Source organism: Fundulus heteroclitus, chromosome 14, assembly GCF_011125445.2.
Source record: "Fundulus heteroclitus isolate FHET01 chromosome 14, MU-UCD_Fhet_4.1, whole genome shotgun sequence".
In the NCBI taxonomy this organism is placed as follows: Eukaryota; Metazoa; Chordata; class Actinopteri; order Cyprinodontiformes; family Fundulidae; genus Fundulus; species Fundulus heteroclitus.
In genome coordinates this window covers 15,280,683-15,300,837 of record NC_046374.1, presented here as the reverse complement: position 1 = coordinate 15,300,837, position 20,155 = coordinate 15,280,683, and the positions used below count along the sequence as shown (strand labels likewise).

The 20,155-nt window shown below is 42.1% G+C and overlaps 2 protein-coding genes across 2 annotated transcripts; one reads left to right on the top strand and one right to left on the bottom strand.

Annotated features, from left to right (window-relative positions):
• The first annotated feature begins 278 nt into the window (after positions 1–278).
• si:ch211-237l4.6 (uncharacterized protein LOC446130 homolog) lies at positions 279–9,957 on the top strand. Its single transcript, XM_036146376.1, has 3 exons — positions 279–499; positions 7,648–7,743; positions 8,926–9,957. The coding sequence occupies exons 2-3, from the start codon at positions 7,659–7,661 to the stop codon at positions 9,096–9,098; spliced, it is 258 nt and encodes an 85-aa protein (XP_036002269.1). The 5' UTR covers positions 279–499; positions 7,648–7,658; the 3' UTR covers positions 9,099–9,957.
• Positions 9,958–12,082: 2,125 nt separating this feature from the next.
• On the bottom strand, positions 12,083–19,961 carry mettl3 (methyltransferase like 3). Its single transcript, XM_036146375.1, has 11 exons — positions 19,717–19,961; positions 18,020–18,210; positions 17,477–17,935; positions 17,207–17,382; positions 15,238–15,451; positions 14,966–15,153; positions 13,695–13,733; positions 13,509–13,617; positions 13,348–13,413; positions 13,154–13,266; positions 12,083–12,276 (listed from the first exon to the last, which is right to left on the bottom strand). The coding sequence occupies exons 1-11, from the start codon at positions 19,820–19,822 to the stop codon at positions 12,168–12,170; spliced, it is 1,770 nt and encodes a 589-aa protein (XP_036002268.1). The 5' UTR covers positions 19,823–19,961; the 3' UTR covers positions 12,083–12,167.
• Positions 19,962–20,155: the final 194 nt, after the last annotated feature.

Here is a 20,155-nt window from a genome sequence, read left to right as displayed (position 1 = left end):
AATGATCACTTACGGAAACTTTGATGTCTCACACTAATCGCTCTTTGCATAGTAACATGCCTGGGTTCTTTCGTATAAAAAGAAACGCTAACGCATAGGACTGCTATTTATAATGCTATTTCAGATCACATGCAGGCAAAACAATGCCGAGCATGCAGGAGGAAGCATGCAGGTCTGCGGCACATGACGAAAACAGTTTAGAGGGAGGCGGGGTGGAGCAGGCGTGCCCATTCAGCATGCTCCAGGGATTACAGAAGCCTATTTAAAGTTCAGCGCCACGGAAGCTCCCCCCCACGCTAAGAGGACAGGAGGCAGAGCCCAGGACGTGCAAGACGAGGCAGAGCTGCTGGGACACTCTGGAGGGCTTTTTATTTAGAGCCTGTGTGCGAAAGGGAAGACAGAGCAGGACTGATCAGTGGCGTTTCAGCTGGAAAACCACAAAAATACTCCCTCCTTTTTCTCTTCCTCTCTCTCCCTCTCTGCACATTAAATAAACCAGGTAGGAAAAAGCAACTTGCTTGGTTTTGCTGTTAGAGAACAGTTTAGCACCACTTTTCCTATGTAAGATAAGTAAGAAATAGTGGTTGTTGTAATTTTGTAAAGCTGAAGGTGTAAAGTTTTGCTGCCAAACTAATTTAATGTAAGATTATTTGTTGATTGTTTTTTTTTTTTTAAAGAAGGAGGAGTGTCTCCAGGAGGTTCCTGGTTTTGAATATCTAGCATTGAAAGCCCTTCGAGGGCTTCTTTTGTTGAAGACTCTGTCAAGCTTTATTCTTTACGCCTGAATGGGTCACTTATTGTCCCAGTTAACTGTCCGTAGGCAACGTTGACACTTTTTTATAGATGTTTAGCTCTCCACTGTCAGATTTAGGCAGCACGCCTCTCTTGAATAAGCAGACGTGAATGCTCTCCCTTCCTGAAAGCTCAACATGTAAACACAGACATTTATTTCAGTGTTTATTCATGCAGATGAAGAGATTGGTGTAACAGTGTTTGATTGACGCCTGCACTTCCTGAACGAGAAGCTCCCCCATGCTTTACCCAGAGCAAAGAATGACCTCCTAAAATCGACATCAGTGTACCAGAATATAGCAAACGCTGGCATTTAACATCAACTAAAGATCTGCATGGCTAATTCCTGACGCAAAGGACGAATCTTTGTTTTAATTGTATCTCTTAAGTAAAAGTGTTGAATCTTTATGTAAAAGTACGAACCTGTAGGTTAGAAAGGAGGCGTATGGAGAGCGGAAGAGAGGGAAGGTGTGAAATGTTCTTCTTTTGGTTATGTCATGAAGGGGCGCTCCACCTAGGATTCAGAGGTGTTACGTGTTCATCAAAGAGATACAAACCAAAAATGTTAAAGATGTACTTTTATAAAACTTTGGGTGCAAAGAATCTTTTACCATCTTAAAAAGATCTTAGTGTGAATTAATAAGAAACCAGGACAGTTGGTCTGAACAAGCGAATGAAGGCGCTTCTTAGGGCCTCCAGACAATCAAGGGGGCTTCCACATTTAATTTGGTTCTCAGGTCAAAGGCAATTCTACATGTTTTACCTGCAGTGGTGTTTTTTTATGTGTTATAGAGTTTGGGTAGATGTCCAGGCCAACATGAGTAAAGGACGCACACAAGTATGGCGCTAAATCAGGGTCATAATAGCACCAGAGAAAAAAAACATATAACTTAATTATCACTTGTGCCCTGAACGAGTTTTCTATTTATTTTTATTTTTTTTGCATTCCCGTGGGTTCTGTAGGCATCCCCTTCTTGCTGCGGAGTGACGTTGGCTTACATGCTTTGTGTGGAACTACGCTGAATTTTATCTTTCCAGCAAATCTTCTTTTCTCATTTTAACTGGTCGGAGCGGCGGAAAGAGGGGTACCACTATTGTTGGAACCACCGCTTGTTACCTGTAAACACAACTGTACGTTAGACAACGGAGCAAGAAAAATAACTCCGTCTCCACGAAACAGACTAATCTCCAGAACTGGACGATTCTCATCTTGAGCTACCCTCCTCGGCGATAGTCAGGATCTAAAAAAAAAAATCTGATATTTCCCAATCATTAAAACAAACAGCACCCTTCTTCGGTGCTGAAGTTGTCATGGAGTGAAGAAGACGAAAATGTAATAACCATTAGTATCAGTGAGGTGTTTAAAAACGTAACCAACGGAAACACAGAAATGTCAGAAGCTGTATTTTCTGCTTCATATGGTTGGTTTGTTAAGGTGTGAGAGAGAACAACACTTTCAGCAGATAACAGGAAGGTTGAATGTGCTATTGCAAAGTTGACTCGATTCGATCTGTTTGAACTTTCAACATCTGTTGTGAAACATGTTGGATTCTGGGATGTTGGCAGGCCTTTGGAAATTTCAAAGTAACATTTTACATTGTCCAGCAGATACACACAGAAACGGATGTTTTAGGAATGCTAATCGCAAGATGCAAAACAGCATGGGGAAGCCCTGGAGCATGCTCAGTACTCAGTATGACTGCATTCAGTAGAAATCAATGGGCACGCCCACAGCATAACGGATGCTGAGCAGTTTAAAAGTGGTTTTATAATCAAAAGTCCCCTGAAGCAGAAGTTCAACCTTATCGTATGTCCGTATGAACACTAGCGTCCCTCCATTGCAGAGGTTTGTATGGTGGTGACGCCTTTAAAAGCGATGAGTGTTTGTACAGGTGGAAGTTTCCGAGTTTTGCAGAACATACCCCCCACTAGTGGCATGTTAGTGAAATTACACCGTGCTTAACGTTTGTGCTCATGTTTTCGTACGGAGATCGCAGTTAAAATATTGATATGTCGATATGATGACAGAAAGAGAAAAACAGTCCTGTTTTTAATGGGTCGTTTGTCGCTTAAACAGGGTCTTACCCACATAGCGCGAGTCCTCTGCTTCTAATATAAATAACTAATGGCTGCTCACAGCAAGAAGGCTTATCGCGTTACAGCTTGTTAAATAAAAATCAGAATCGGCTACAATCTTTACCATTATAAAAACTGAAGATTGGAGTTTTGCCTCTAATCTCTGGATTTCATTAAGCGGGTCCGTCCCTCAGTGCTGGTATACAGGCACACGGCGCGAAACGTTTAGAGGAAACTGTAACTGAATTTGAAAAATAACAATAGTAGACAGGCTGAACAGAAAGCGGTCGGACGACTCCGCAGAACATCCCTGCAGACGTGCAAGGACATGTTATTAGAAAGAGGAAAACCTGTGACACCGCGCTGGCATCATAATCAAGCCTCCAACCTGTGTTTTCTACGACAGGTTGCACATTTTTCAGCTCAATCAGCAAGCAGCTGCTGGCTGAACATGTAAAGTCACACGGGCCTAAGCGTTTATATTCTATATTCTGATATCTTCCGTACTCTACCTCCTTTCTGTTTTGTATCTTTTTCTCCGACTGCTTCTCTTTTTCTCCCTCCCTCTGTGGTCAGTGTGTGTGTGTGTGTGTGTGTGTGTGTTTGCCATCTGATGTTGTTTTTCCCCTCCAAAATCCCAGTCCTGCGTGTGCTGCCAGGCCCCCACAGCCAATCCAGATCTGGGTCCAAAATTCCTCAACCACCGACCAGGGCCTTAGCGTTTCTCTGTTTTGTCCTCAGACAAATACATGCTCTGTATTGCCCCTGTAATTTCTCATCTTTTAAAAATAAGTGCCATACTTTTTGGGCCCCGTGTTTCTCAGGAAAGAGACATAAGTTCAGCTAAACATAAAGCACTCACTGTCTGCAGAGAGGACCGAGTTACAGAGCCACACCTGGGTGAAAAAGAGAGGAGGGCCATTAAACGGCAAGAAAGTGAGGATGAAAAGCAGCTTTTTTACTGCCGAAAATGACACATGGAATAAGTCTCTTTAGTGGAGAAATGTCTGTAATGCCAGCAGCATTTAGAGTTTGTGTGCCTGTCGTCACGTCTCCAGTGGAGCAGCGGCAGTGAGCAAAGCACCAGCAAACAGAGAGGAGGGGGGGGGGGGGGGGGGGAACCACACTGGCCTCCTTCATGTTGCAATCACACTTTAGTGTTTGTCATTAGATATCCAAATCTGTCCCTCTGTGAACAATGGGGCTCAGGGGATTAACCCACTCCAAGGGTTTCTCACAGAACAGCGCTGAGGTGGGCGTTTTATTTCAGACAGCTCTGGGAGAGCTCAAAGTGAGTTTTCACAAGTGTTTTGCTGCATAAAAGGGGCAAATGTATTTTTTTTTATTTATTCCAACCAAATAATTAACATCCCTTTAAGAGCATTTTATGGAAACAATATTATACATCACAGCTTACTGTAAGTTTTCAGGTTGGTATTCGTCCCAACATCCCTCGAAACGCTCCCTTCAAGTGTCCCAATGTAACAGCAAGCCTCTAATCATTTGCATGTCGTTTGCATCTGCCTTTGGGCTTTTTCAGATGTTTCGTCACTTTAAAGATATTCTAGGCTTTATGCGGGATCTTCTTTTATGGATCTGTGTCCAGCAATTTAAAAACAGTAGATTTGTGGGCAAAAGGTTTATCAACAAGGTCACTGTGGTGTAAAATGTCTCACACTTATGTGCAAGGATCTGCCAGCCTTTTGTGATCAGCTATTTTCATGACATGACTACAAATTTGAAACTTTCATATGAAAGTTTTAGCAGTGTTTTTAAATGTGTTTTATCAGTAAGGGTTCCCTCAAAAGCTTGTTAGAAATCAAGCGATCCCATGCATGATTGTTATTCATTAGGCCAGGGGTGTCCAAACTTTTTCCACCACAGGCCGCAATCGGCAAGCTGAACGTACTCGGAGGGGCTTTTTTCCCCCCAACATACAGCAGAAAATAATTTTACCGTGTATTGTTTTCTTTTTAGGTGCTCAGCAATAGATTGGACAAAAGTTTAAAGAAACGGAGAAGAAAGGAATAAGTTATTAGGTCCAAAGAAGTGGCTCAAACGTTTATATCAATAAAAAAAGTGTTTGGGTCAAAAGTTTTTTATTTTGTTGGTCTAGAAAATGGTTTGCCGAGTTTAATGAACGGACGTGAGCGTCTCTTTTGAGTAAAAAGCCACTGGATGTTTTTGGCCCCACTTACTATGATATTAAAATGAAGGCAGATAAAAGATAATAAAAATACTTTGGGTTGTGTATAATATATTTATTAAAGATACATTAATCATTGAAAATCTAGTTCTGAAAAAGTGCAAAAAGTGTCCGTCTGCTTCTGCTCCATTTGGTGGAGGGCCAAATTTGTACCATTACTGAACTGGGTTCAGGGGCCACACAAGTTTTCCAAAGGCCACAATTGGCCCAGGGGCCGAGTTTTGGACATCCTTACATCCAACTGAAGGGCAACACTAAGTCCCTTCAATGAAATGATATGTGCCATCTACCTACGTCAGAAATTTGATCTTGTAGAAAGTCAGTGTGATTCGCTCACCGTTGTAGTCAACGCTGATCAGCGAACAAGGTAAACAGATCCATTCAAGATTAAAAACATATAATTCAGCCAGTCCAATACATTTTAAAGATACATTTTGTTTCGACCCAAGTTATAGTACAACACAGTCAAATTTAGTTCATTTTGCCAGTTGGTAAAGTCCAGCTGATTGCAGGGAGTCCTTGCAGCAGTCCCTCATACATGGGAAACACGTTTCTTCCCTATAACAAGAAGAAACCTCCAGCAGAATCCGATGAGAGCGACTTCCTGGTCCGACTGACTCGGCACTGAGAGAACAGGGCAGACGCATAGACACAGACTCTTTCTGTGGAAAAGCTTGATAAATGTTAAGGAAAAGTACACCAAGTTAAGGGCAGCAGTGGCTCTGGTAAACAGATGAACTCGGAGCCATATGGGATGAAAATCATATGTGGTGAGAAAATGGGACATTGTTGGCTGCGGTAGATGAACCGGTGGTCCTTTCTAGAGAGGAGACACTGTTGAACAGAGGAACTCCAGGTCTGTGTAGCTTCTATGAAGGGGAAAAAACACGAAACAACAAAAGCCAGCAACAACCTACCTCTCTACAGAAAAACGTTCAAACACCACAGGAACATGTCAATAAGCAGGGGCTGTACAGTATTATGTATATACCAAAGATTTAACGAGATATAATCCATCAGATGGGCAAACGAACTGTTTATCCTCCATCTTTCTCTCTTTTCTTTTCTTGGATTCTGAGGTTGTGCTTGGTGAAGATACCTCCGCTTTTCAAGCTGAAATCTAGACAAGAAATCCAGGAGCGTCCCTCGTGGTTTTTTAAATTCATGAGGAGAAATTCTGAACTCGTCCTCCAAAATGTTGCGCCTGAGCTTACCTGAAGATACTGTGAGTTAGAGAAAATGTTTGCCGGCTTTACTTAGGACAGAAACATGGCAAAACTTTATATCGCTGACCTAGCATACCACCAAACGGCTGAGTGGCCTCACTTTAAAAAAAGAGACATTTTATACCACTTCCTGATCACTTCTCTTCAGCTCGTAGCTCCGATGGAGCTTCTTCCTCCTTTAAGTTTCTTATTTTAAGCACTGAACTATTACTTGCTAATGTGTTCAAAGCTAGCTGTCAGTTAGTGTTTTGAACATGGCTTTGGGCTTTTTAAGATACTGATTGCACATAATTATCTTATAAAACCTCACTTAAAACAAGAACAGTAAAAAAAATACACTGTAAAAGCTCCTGAATATATAGAATAAGAAAATAAGACTGGAGCCGTTTGGCATTTAGCTCTGATTCACTAGAGTCAAACCCTTTCTCCAATCATGTCACTGATATTTTATTACTTTACTCTAAACAGGAACCTCTGTGCAGAAACGGTTCTCTTGTATAATAAGTACCGTCCCATAAACTCTGTAACTATTTACCGTCAATGTTACATTTGATGGTGATTTACTGGAGAGCTGTCGACTCCGTGACAATCCCTGCATGTCTCTGCAGACTCTGAAAGGACACGATAAAGACTCATTTCCTCCCTCTGCTCCATTTCTAACGACCCATTTGTTAACCTAATTAGACTAAAATTAAAAAAAAGTCCCTCCGTGTCTCAAAGCAAAGGCAGCTTATACCTGAGCAAATGGACTTCAGTCAGATGGACGCTACAGAACGTGACTGACTTCTTCCTGGTGTGGAGACGGAAACTATGCCGACTGCATGGCGTAAAACCAAATGTTTAAAACCAGGCTCGTATGAAGGAAATAAGCTGGGTGACAGGAGGGTTTGTGTTTGGACCTGTCTGCCTGCATTAGCTGGGGCATGTTTACATCACGGCTCCTCGCTGTAATCTGGAGCTGACTGACTGGGTAGTTGATCCGTTCCTTGAGGTGCATTAGAGCGCTGACGTCCCTATGCTAGGATTAGGGAGCAGGCGGCGGTGGTGATGCTGATGCTGCTGATGATGATGATGATGATGATGGCACAGCAAACACTGACTGAGCGGCTGGTTGCCCGGGCCACGCAAGCCATTCATTGATACTGTCAAGCTCGCATTAAGCTATGGTGGCTCTGGAGTGCACCATCATAATCCCATTAAAGGGTGACCAGGTGAGGAGATGAGGAACTGTGAGCGGAGCTGCAGGAAGATAAAGACGCTTTAATGAGAGCCGGAGGGGAAGTCGCCGCCGAGTTCTCCCTATCGGTGCTTTTATACTCATGTTTGTTCCTTCTCCTCTGTCCCCAGACTGCTCTGTCATGGGCGTGAAGATGCTGCAGTGCTTCCCTTTCTACCGACGCTGCAAAGAGCGCTGCAAGAGCAGGGAGGCCCCCCCAGCAGCAGGTGGGGAAACAAAGCTTTTGATGGAGCTCCAGTGAATAAAATCTTGCAATAGGACAACTATTAGCCATGCACTCCTTAAATCTGGCCTTTATTGAACCGTGGCAAGGAGAACTAAAGTCAAAGTCCAGTTTTTTAAGTTTGCCACAGGCCATGTTTGAAGCACAGCCAACATGCTAAACAGCTGCTCTGGTAACAGGGCACCAAAACTGCACCTTTTTTTTTAGCCCATTCAGGGTGCTTTGTAAGAATAATAACCACTATACGCTTTGGTCAGTTCTGGTGGTAGCATTATGACACAGGGATGGTCTTATTTAGCAATGAAATGAGAGCTATTATTATTGGGAATATGGCTGCAGCTAAACGGCAGACAATCCTTAAAGAAAACCCGTTAGAGCAGGGGTGTCAAACTCATTTCTATATGGGGCCACTTTGGCGTCATGAAGTCATTAAAAGGGCCGGTTGCAGGTGTATAGACGATACTTTTCATTTCATAATTTTATTCCAGTTCACATAGAAGTATAAAAAATGCACAGTAACATAAAAGTAGCAACCTTAGGCCCAGTTTATACAGTTTATCTGCAAAAAAAAGTTGATATTGGGGTGAGTTACACTTACAGGAGGCACAGATTTAGCCACTTTATACACTTTAAAAGGATATATGCCTCTACTTTATGACATGATGCCTTTTTTTTTGGCTCTTGAGGGCCGGATTATTTACCTTGACGGGCCGGATTCGGCCGGCGGGCCTTGAGTTTGACACCTGTGCGTTAGAGGCCGCTTCCAGCAGGATAATGACCTGAAACAGAGCTACGATGAAATGGGTTCAGAAGAAAGCGCATCAGTGGGTAAAAACGGGCCGGTCCAAGTCCTGACTTCGGTCAAAAGGAGAACATGTGAAAATATTTGAAAACTGATCACAGATGCGCTCTATCCAGTCTACAAAGTATTGACTCGGGGTTGCTGAAAATAATCCATGTAGCATTTTTTTCCTTTCGCCTTCATAATACGTACCTCTATGTGTCCACATACAATTGCAGTAAATATACTGAAGTCAGTGGCTGCAAAGTGACAAAATATAAAGAAAAAACCACGTATGAATACTTACAAATATTGAAAGCCTGAAAGCCGTTTTATGAGTGTAAAATCTGCTGTAGCTGAACTCTTTGCCTCTACGCCCCACAGTTCCCACAGAGGAGACGAAGCCTCGTCTGTGCTCCACCACGTCCTGGAGCAGCGACAGCGAAGGAGCGGGGAGCCTCAGCCGGGGCTCCCAGATCTATTTCTCCACCAAGGCCCGGCTTTCCTTCAGGCACCAGCTGGACAGCAACATCAACGCCGTGGACGCCACCTACTGAGCGCAGAGGAGCCAAACAGACTCCGTCACACGTTCCCAAAAAAGGCCGGCCTCTTCAGCCGTGCGCCGCGCTTCGCCCCGGTCTCCTGTGCCTGCCGCATACTTGATGTTTGAACGGTTTCAAAAAGTGGGAGGGAAACGGACTGATGTGGTCAGCTTAACTCTGAGAGGAGAGGACTCGCTGTGTGTGGACGGACAGACGGAAGAGAGAAAGAGCAGAAGAATGTTGTTTACAGCTTTCTTCACCAACAAGTGCATTACCATTTTTATTTTTTATTTTGCAAGTTTTCTATTCTGCTCTTTTTGTTTTCACATTCATGAAGGGGGGAAAATGCATGTTTTCTCTTTGTTCACCAGACAACGGCTGATTTTAAATTAGTCTATGCTCCAACAGAACCTCACAAAGGGTATTTTTACTTCATGAGTAATTCACTCTGAATCACAGCACTGTTACCTTTTTTTCCCAGTAGTAGTTTAACCTTCTACATCCAAGACCTTACAGTGATTTACTAAAAAAAAATAAAAAGTGCTTCTTTATTTTTATTTTTTTGGAACAGCAGACGATAACCCTAGAGATGATGTTTGAAAACTTGCACCGCCACTGTTTCGTGTAGTTTTAAAAAAGGATGACGTAAACTGAGCCACACTTCAACCTTTATGTGTTTCTGCTGTGATTTAACTTTCACCCCTTTAAACGTTTTTTTTTGTAATAAAAATGCTTTGATACTAAGGTTGTTTAACGTACTTACCTACAATAAACTGAGATTATACCAGGTGATAATTCCCTTACCTAAAATATTCCCATCTGTAGTGTTCTAACAACCACATTTATAATAAAATGTCGCTCTTTTTTTATATCAGCAGTGAGTGTGATGTTTTACTTTATGTGGTTTCAGCAGAGGTGGGTTGAGTAGGAAAAATCTGTACTCCAGTAAAAGTAAAAAGTAGTTAGCTAAGAAATTACTTAAGAGTAGAAAAGTATTCAGTTAGAAGGCTACTTAAGTACTGAGTAACTAATCTTAATAGCTGATGATTTAATATTTAAAAATGATGTAATCAGACAGACAAAAATATAAAAATAAAAAAATACAAATAACATTACAAAACAACTAATTCAGGCAGAAGAAACACTTTTCTTGATAATTAATTTCAACATTAAACTTGAAAGCAATACTTACAGCAGTTAATGTGTATAAACTATTATAGAACAGTGCAAAGTACCTCCAATGACATTATCTACTGTTTACTGTATGTTTATTTGACCTCCAGATGGCTCAATGAGCTCAGCAGATGGAAAATAACTTTAAAATAACAACGTTTTTGTACCAGTAAGAAGTTTTACTCTAACATAAACTCGTTTTTTTGTCTCTCTGGTGCATTTTTCATTAACACAAGTTTTGTTCTTTATTTATGATAGATGTTACTTGCAGCCAATAGGGTAGCCAGAAATTTTACTCAAGTAAGAGTTGTGCTACTTGAGTAATAATATGACTCAAGTAAAAGTAACGGAGTAAAAGCAACTACTTACTAGCCGCCTCTGGGTTTCAGTGAGAAGTTTAAATTCATTCATGACCAATAATGTTCATTGTGGGCCTTCAAAGATAAATTTTTAATTGTTCCTTCTTCCTGTGTGTACGTGATACTTCACATCAGATCTTACCTGGAAACTAAATCCTGCTGGATATCGTACCGATATGGAACGGGCAACATGTTAGGAACAAAATGATGAACATTATTAACCCACAGAGGATTTAATCCACGGTCACAGAGAAAGTCAAAGTGAACCAGATGAGGCAGGCCGCTCGCTGTGTGCCTGCATACATGCCTGACAGCGTCAGAGGGCTCTCCTTATAAGATGACTGAGATCCTGGACCGTCTGAGGCGCAACCTGGTGGTGTCGAATGGACCTGAACACGATGTCCCAGAGATGTTCTACTGGATTTAGGTCAGGAAGCATGGAGGCCAGCCGGCGGTATCAATTCTTTCATCCTCTAGAAGCTGCCTGTGTAGTCTTGAAACATGATGCACCAGGAGGAACCCGGGACCCACTGCACTAGCAAATGGTCTAAAGGTTGAACCCAGCTACCTAATGGTAGTCAGGGTGCCATCATTTATCCTCTACAGGTCCCCATGGCAACACTGACCCACCACCAGAGAGATTGTGCTGAACAATGCTGTAGGCAGCACAACGTTCACCACACTGCAAAAACGGGTCTAAAAATAAGTAAAATGTTCTTAAAGTTAGTGCATTTGTCCTTCATTTGAGCAGGTGAATAAAATTATTTACCAATGGAATGAGTATTTTCACCCCTAAAATAAGATAATTAGACATCCTGCATGTGAAATGAGATGATGGAAATGAGTTGTTCCTATTTTAAGTGCAAAAATCTTAATTAATTGGCAAATCATCCTATTTACTTGCTCAAATCAAGGACAAATACACTACTTTTAAGAGCATTTTTACTTATTTTAAGTTCGGTTTTTGCAGTGCACAGCTTCTCCAGGCCTTTAAACCTCTGTAACATGAGCTCAGAGTGAGGCTGCTCCCACCAGTGCCACCGAGCCGATAGAAAGAGCGTTGATCTCCACCTCCACGGGCCGTGCAACCAACCATTAAACACGTTTTCCCCATTGTTCACTTCCAATACTGCCTAAGGCGTCATACAATGCAGGTCAACGGTGCGAAACGACTGCCACCCAATATGGCGGACGCGCTGAGTAGTCACGTGAGCGTGACGTCAGCTGAAAACACCCTATTCTGGTGTTTACTGGCAAATACCAGCAGAGCTCCACGGTACCTTCTACTACTCAACCGACCAGATCAATAGAACAGCCTTTTTTTTTTTTTGTTTACTTCACCCCAAATCCAATTTTTTTTAAAAACCTAAAAATAAATATGAAATATTTGGGTTACATTAAAAAATTTTAACATAACGACATCTCTCCACCTTGTTTTATTCATTCTCAGGCAAAACAGAGACGGTACACCTGGTTCCAAAATATTTATTAAAAAAAAATATTCACAGGTATAAAAATCCAAGCAGAGTCAAACTCCAAGCTGGTGTCCTCGCTACGGGTGTGGCTTGGAGATGACTCCGTCAGGATATCGGTCCTTAAAGCGGGCCACGACCTCTGGATCCAAGAGGTGAATGCCGTCAAGCTGGTTTCCGAGCGTTATCCTGGACAGAAAGCGAGAAAGCCGACATTTAGGGGTCCACGCCACAGATTTTAGCAGGAATTCCCACCAATCTTACATTTCGAAATTTCTACACTTCCATTTTGACATAACTTTGGCAGATTTGATAAAATTCTTGCCATTTGAGTGGAAAACATTTACCTAAAATCCCAGAAATCACTGAAACTAGCGTCCAATTCCAGCAGCATGCTAGAGGCTTATTTCATGGTTTTAAGGACTCTCTGGACTGAATTAGATCAGCTCTATGTCTAGTTAACTCCCTTTTTGAAGCACTGTTTCATATCTGTTCTTAACAAAATAACTAAAATAGGGCTTTCAATGCTTTGGTTTAGTGAAAAACTCTCATCTGAGGTGGTCTACAGTCGAATGAGCCCAGTGGAGGTTAACTTTTATCTGGAGGCAAAGCAAAGAGGACAAAGACATAAATTCACGCCTCCCACCAACTCATCCACATCTCACCCTGACAGAAAAACTCCCCATGCACCAACCCTGGTCCTCCCAGACCTCCTCCCTGGATCTAGGATCACTGAGGAAGATGTAAATAGACTCCTTCAGAGTCAGAAGAGCAGGAAAGCTCCAGAACCTGAAATAAATGTCTCCCTCTACAGCCTGAGAGCCGGCGCTGACCAACTGGTCCCCCATCTTCACTCAGATCTTCAACAACTCTCTGAAAGCCTCCCTTCAGAAACTGGGCCAGCAGGGCAGTTTTCCAACACGACAACAACCGCAAACACACCTCCAAGAATACCACTGCCTTGCTAAAGAAACTCAGGGTAAAGGTAATAAACCAAGCAAACACAATCGAACCAATAACACTCTGGCCAGCCACTGCTTGAACATCTGCCTATATCAGCGGTTACCAGTTGGGCTGGACGTTGTGAGGTCGCCCGAACAGCTCGATCTTCCGGGTGCCGGGCGACAGGCGCTCTATCATGCCGTAGATCTCGTCTGGTTTGTGGCTGGTGGAGCGGACCTGAGGCAGAGAAGGCGGGCAATTACAAGCCGAAAGGAATCAGAAACGACGACCCGTTGTCGTAGGCGATTAAGGCTTTACCTCGGCCACGATGACGTCGCAGTCCAGGCCTCTGTTGAACCCCTGGGTGCTTCCCTTCACGCCCACCTGAAGACAACCGAGCATGGTTTTCAGACGTTTAACTTCGGCGGCGGCGTAAAGACTGGATGAGATGATGATGATGATGATGGCTTTAAACATACCAGGCAGTGCTCCTTCCCGTGGTTCAACCAGTGACCCGTCCTGCCTGTGCGGATGATTCGCTGCAGCTGGTTGGTTTTCACCCAAATGATTTCATCAACGCGTTCATAGCTGAGAAAACACCACAGCGAAGCGATGAGCAGGTGAAAAATAAGAGGGGGGTTGACATAAGAGGCGGCAAGACTTACCCCCATAGGCTGAGACACTCCCGGCCCAGCTCCATGGCCCTGTGAGAGGACACTGACAATCAGTCTGGAGTTATATATAAAGTTAAACGACAGAAACCAGCCAAACAAATCAGGATTCTTTACAATTACTACAACAACAAAAGGTTGTCTTGATCAAATGAATTCAAATATAATCTCCTTTTTAATCACTGCCACACTACTGCGTGTCTTTGTGTAGCGTTGAGTAAATGATGCTGCAGCATCTCCTTTCTGCACGTTTGATCACGCAGCACGCACACTCCGATCTCCAGCTAAGCCAAGGTTCCTCCACATTTTCAGCACATTTCAAAATCCTAGCTTTTCTTCTTTAAAAAAGTTTTTGTACAAAATATTAGCCTTGAATCTGCTTGACTGGTGGTCAGACTTGTTATCTATAATTGCCGTTGGTTTTTATGGGAGTGATGTAGGAATTTGGCACCTTTAAAGGTAGGGCTGTGCATAAAAATCCATACAAAGATTAATATCGATGTTTTTAAAAAACAATTTAATATGGATATTCTGGCTTTTAATATCGATATACCTCCCAACCCCTAGGGGGCGTTATTACAACGCGCCATTACCGTCCACAGTGAGGAAGTGCAAGTTAAACAAATTTACAGGATGGCCGACAGGATTTTAGAAGCGACTTTGTCCCTAAAATCAGACGTTTGGCCACATTTTTGGTTTAAATGCATTGAACCAAATGCACTTTATTTTAATAATATATCAGTGTTCAATAAATTTAACAAATATTTGGCTGGTTTTGTTGATTGAATGACTTTGAACATTATTTTGAAAGTAATAAATATCAATACTGGAGTCAAATCCTATCAAGCAGAGCTATACTGAGAATCGTATTGTATCGTGAGCTATGTGTCAAGAATCGTATCAAATTAGAAATTCCTAAAAACATATTGGAGGTATAGAACCATGTTTAAAGGTTTCAATGTATTTTAAAAGGACAAAATAAGCCTCTTTTACCAGCTGTGAACATTTTAAGCCACATTAGTTTTTAAGAAATTAAACCTAACTATAAAAATTCCTGACAAAGCAGGGCAACATATATTAAGATGAATACAGTACTTTTTGTCTCTTTTGTCTTGTTTTGCTTACCAACATGTTTTTGGTTGATCAGAAGTCATAATCTGTCGAGTTTAATAAGAGTTAGCTGGCCAAAGCAGGGATTAGATATAAAACTGACAGACATTACAGGGGTAGTCACATAAAGGAGTGCGTTTTCCTCGTTCATCTACCTTCCAGTGACCCAGAGGAAGAGGAAACCATCATCCTGCAGGGCGGGAATGTTGAGCTTCCTCATCTCGTCATCGGTCAGGGTACCGTACGGCAGCTCCATGTGGATGTCCCAGGGGGGGTCGGCCATCACCACGGAAAACTTCCCCAGGATGGACATGTCCAGGTAGCGGATATCGCAGCAGATCCACTGAGGATTAGACAGAAGGTTTCACAATCTGCAGAGGAAAAATCCCTCTGCCCGTTTCCAGCGGCGGCCGTCCCGGTCGCTCACCTGTGAGGGGAAGAGTTTGCCCACGTTGCTGTCTGCATCTTCGGCGTGGAGGCCGATCTCGGGGGTCCCCGCCTGGGGCCCCGCCAGGCTGCTCTCCGTCTCTGGGGGGCTGTCGATCTCGTAGTGCACGTATTTACAGGTGTCCATGTGGAAGCAGGTGTTGAGGAAGGAGCAGTCACCGAGGCTCTCGTCTGTGTGCTTGTTGATGATGCGGCTGCAGGGCAAGAGTTGGAAACGGCTCCATGACTAAACATCTGGACCGGAGAAGATGCGTGAAGAATACATTCCCACTCCTTTAATGTTTCTTCTGTTTTGTTTTTTGTCACACATAAATGTTTCGGAAGTAAGTTATTGTTATATAAGACAAGACAACCTAGTTAGAGGTCAAACGCAGCTTTTAAAGGATCATCTTAAATACTTCCTTTTTAAAACCAGCCAACAGCAGACCTCCTTTCAACAGCTTACAGTAATATTATTTATTTCTAATAATTTTTGGTAAAGTCATAGAAAACGGCACAATGTCTGATAGGATAACGTATTTTTCCAGAATTGTTCTTTGCTGAGCACTTATCTACTGAATAGTAACTTGCGTATAGTTTGCAAGGTCCTAGACATTTTGCCTAAATAAAGAAGTAAATAATAAATAAAAGTACAAGTTAACTGCAACAATAAACAATGCTGAGGAACAACTGATGATACTGTATTTGTATTGTGACAAACGTAAGCATAATTTTTTTTAAAAAACACATTAAAGCTGAATCACTAAGTCATTAAATCATACAGAATCTCTAAAAAATAAACTCCGTTTAACCTGAGTTTAAACTCTGATAAGTAATATTTACCAGACTACTGGATGGAGTTTTTAACCGATAAATCATGATAAACTATGGCTGTATCCATTTAAAAAAACTAATTTTCTTATTGGTTTACCTCTGCAAACTACATGGCTTTAAAATAAAGCCTCTTATTGGGTTAAATTCTGTTTTGCTTTGCTTTGAAGTCAGACTTTTTTGTCCAACTAAATGCCTGACATTAGGATTTGCATCCAGCTAAAGATCTAAAGATGTTTTTGTCATCATGAACAGACAGCAAAGGTACAGCAGACGTGTAGAGCATTAAACCGCAATTATAGCACCATCTACTGACTAAAAGAGGCATTGTTGAATCTATATCACAGAATGCCAACATGCAATGTTTTATCCCTTTTGAACAGAAGCTTTATGGAGGCAGGAAAGCCATTTATGTTAGCACTTAATGTTGTAGGAGACGGTTAATAAACAGAGACGGAAACCATTAGAACAAGCTGAAAACAGTTCACTGGGATCTGAAAACAACGTGTTTGAAATGTAAACTGACCTTTATAGCAAAGTAAGATGTTTGAAAGTAGGGCTGGACGATATGGATTGAAAAAATAAATCTCCGATTTTATCATACCAAATCCGATTAATCGATTTTGTTTTCCTCTTTGTTTCATAAAAAGAAATTAAAGAAATTATTTTAAAACCTTGCTTTTATGTCAAGCATTTCGTCAGGGAGTTGACCTGAATTCAAAGTGCAACTAAAAACAAGCTGTGAAACATGCTTGTAAAACAAGATGGCAGCCGTGCCATTATAAACAATGAAAATATAACAAAACATTTGCTGCTAGTGGTATTACACATTGAGCTAAGAACAGGCTTCACTGCACTTGTGAACTTCAAACTAAGTTAAAAAAAAAGTTAAAAAAATAAGTAAATGAAGTACCTTGTATTATGGTAAAAAAAAGTTTCCACTTAACAATATTTTGACAATATATTTGCCTAAACATATATTCAGCATCACACGCTGTTCTCTTCATGGAAACCCAATGAGTGTATTGGCAAAATAAAATCCAGATTTTCCAAAAATGAAATCTTAAAGAATTGTAAATTCGAATTAATCGATTAAATCGATTTATCGCCCAGCCCTACTTGAAAGCTTAGAAGGTTACCGGAAATGTAGCTTGGTGCACGGCTGCGGCGTGTCTCCGGAGTGGAGACACTCCTCTTTGGTCCCGTGGTCGCAGAACTCCATGACCTGGGCTCTGCCGCGAGACCTGAACTTCTCCACAATGGACTGCTCCTTGGCTGTGCTGGCATTCAGGAGCGCCAGAATCTCCTGACTCATCTTTAAAAAAAAAAAAAAAAGGAAAAAAATAAATAAAAGAATTGCCATTAGCCTCCTCCAGCCACTCGCCTGCCTATTTAGCTTTAGTCCTTACCTTCTTGCTCTGCTGCTCCTTGGTAGACTGCTGGTTCAGGAGACTCTCGATCTCCATGTCAACGTGAGACGACTGGCTCTTACTGCTGCGGCCCTTCTTCTCAGCTCCGCTCCCCGACGCCGAGGATCCCGCGAGCTGCGAGGAGGAGGAGGAGGCCGGCGTCAGGGAGGAGGTGGAAGAGTGCGGAGGAGACGCAGAGCTCTGCAGTTTGGGCGAGAAGCCGCCGAGCGTCTGGTCTTCAGCTTTCCGCTTCACTCCGGCCCTCTGGGCTCCAGACACGGAGCCGATCATGGCCCAGAGTTTCGTGTGGTCCACGGCTATGACGACCGTGGCGGCGGTGGGGGAGGAGGTCGCAGCGGAGGAGGAAATGGGGGTAGACTGTCGGACCTCGATGAGCTCCTGGGCAGAGAACTTGAGCAGCAGGCTCTGGATGCATCCGTGAGTAACGGCGCCTTCAGCCTGAGATGGTGAACGCAAGATGGACAAAATAAACAAAAGGAGCGAAGCAGAGGTAAAAGTTCCCCTGACTGTAGAGAGACTTACACCGTTAAGCTGATTGGTGATGGCCAGCGAGTCTGTGGGCAGAGAGAGGCTCAGATCGGACAGATACTCCAGCAGCCTCTTCTCCAGCTCAGGGTCCGGCGGTTTCTCCGTCTCCTCCTGAGAAGTGGAGGGAGCCGATGGGGCTGGGCTGTCGCTCCTGGCTGTGGAACCGTCGGCGCTCATCCCACCGTCTGAGCGGAGAACAACATTCATGGAATTTGTAGGAGAGGAATCCCAAGGAGCACACGTAGGGATCCTTGACGTTTCTTATGCCAATTACTGTGTAAATGTTGAGGTGGAAACTTTTGACTTGGAAAGGGAGATGAAGGTGGTGAGTACATGCAGTGAGATGCGTGTTGGTTCAGGAGATAAAAAGAATTGTGCATGACATAATATGACCTAGAGGTTGCATAGACGTTCCATCTCACCTTTCTATATCCAATCAGTGTAATTTAGTCACACCTTATCTAGTGCAGAAAACAACAATGTACTTATATGCTCATCACCTCCACTTCAGGATGCTGTGTACGCCTCAGCATGTGTAGAGGGGGGGGGGTCCTTGTTCAGTCGAACCCTGAGTCCTTGTGAACGTAAAAGAACACTCTCAAATCGAGTGTGCGAATGTGCAAAGTTTTTAAAACACAAGAACAACAAATGTTGGGTTGTTTCAAACTCTGCGAGAGGTTGTCACCAGTTTTAAATGTTTGAATGAAAATAAGAAAATGTTGCCTATTTTCTAGGTTAGAATCTAAATATTGAGCCTGAATGGATGGATGGAACAGGGCATTATTTATAAAGGACTGTGTAATTTTCAACACCCTAATTCCTAATCAGTGTTAGAGACTTAGACAGCTTTATTTGTCATTTTGTATGCACAAAGTGCGTACAGAACGAAATTTTGTTTGCATACAGCTTGAAAAAAATCAAGTATATTACATATACTACACATACATATACATATCTATATATATATATATATATATATATATATATATATATATATATATATATATATATCTATACATATCTATCTATCTATATCTATATCTATATCTATATATATATATATATATATATATAGCTATATAGATATATATCTATATATATATATATATATATATATATATATATATATATATATATATCTATATATCTATCTATCTATATCTATATCTATATCTATATATATATATATATATATATATAAATATAATAGATATAGATATATATCTATATAGCTATATATAGCTATATATATATATATATATATATATATATATATATATATATATATATATATATATATATATATATATATATAGATAGAGAGAGAGAGAGAGAGAGAGAGAGAGCGAGCGAGAGAGAGAGAGAGAGAGAGAGACCATCTACACATGTTATATGAGCTAATATTTAATGCAATATACTGTGTTTTTTTCAAGCTGTATGCAAGTTTACATCAATTCTGTAGCAGTAGCATAAGGTTACAATAAACACATGATGAATGAGGAGGCTTTTTAAATGCCTGATGATTTCTTCTTCGCTTGCTTTTTACGGGTTTTAACATTTTGTGCGTGTTTCTGCTGCATCAATCTGTCCAGTGACTGATCTCTTAATGCTTTAGCATCGTGATGATACCCAGAACAGCAACAATGACGGCGGGCTGCTGCAGACCCCCCCGCCGCCGCCGCTTCACGTACCCGCTCCGGACAGCTGCGCCGGGTCCTTCCGCCTCCGCTGCAGCCGCTCCCGCAGCGAGTCCAGCTGCTTCTTGTGGGCTTGGATGTTGCTCCATGTGTCTGACATGATGAGCTCGATCACCGAGCAGTGCGAGCGCAGAAGCTGCTAACAGTGAACCAAAGCTGTAAACAATCCTCCCTCCAAGCAGCGACGTATCCGTGGAGCATGGCGAATAGTCGCCGGAGTCTTCTTCTTCGTCTTCTATGGCGATGACTTTTAGGTGCATAGCGCCACCTACCATATCGGAGTATGTGTTGCGTATCATGTCCCAAGCTGATTTTATATATAAACTGACATACATTTCTAAGATGATGTCTACCACCTTTCTGTGTTTCATTTATCCCCTCTCCTGATGTCCCTATTAAACCTTTATGATTCCACTCCCTTCCTATCTGTCTT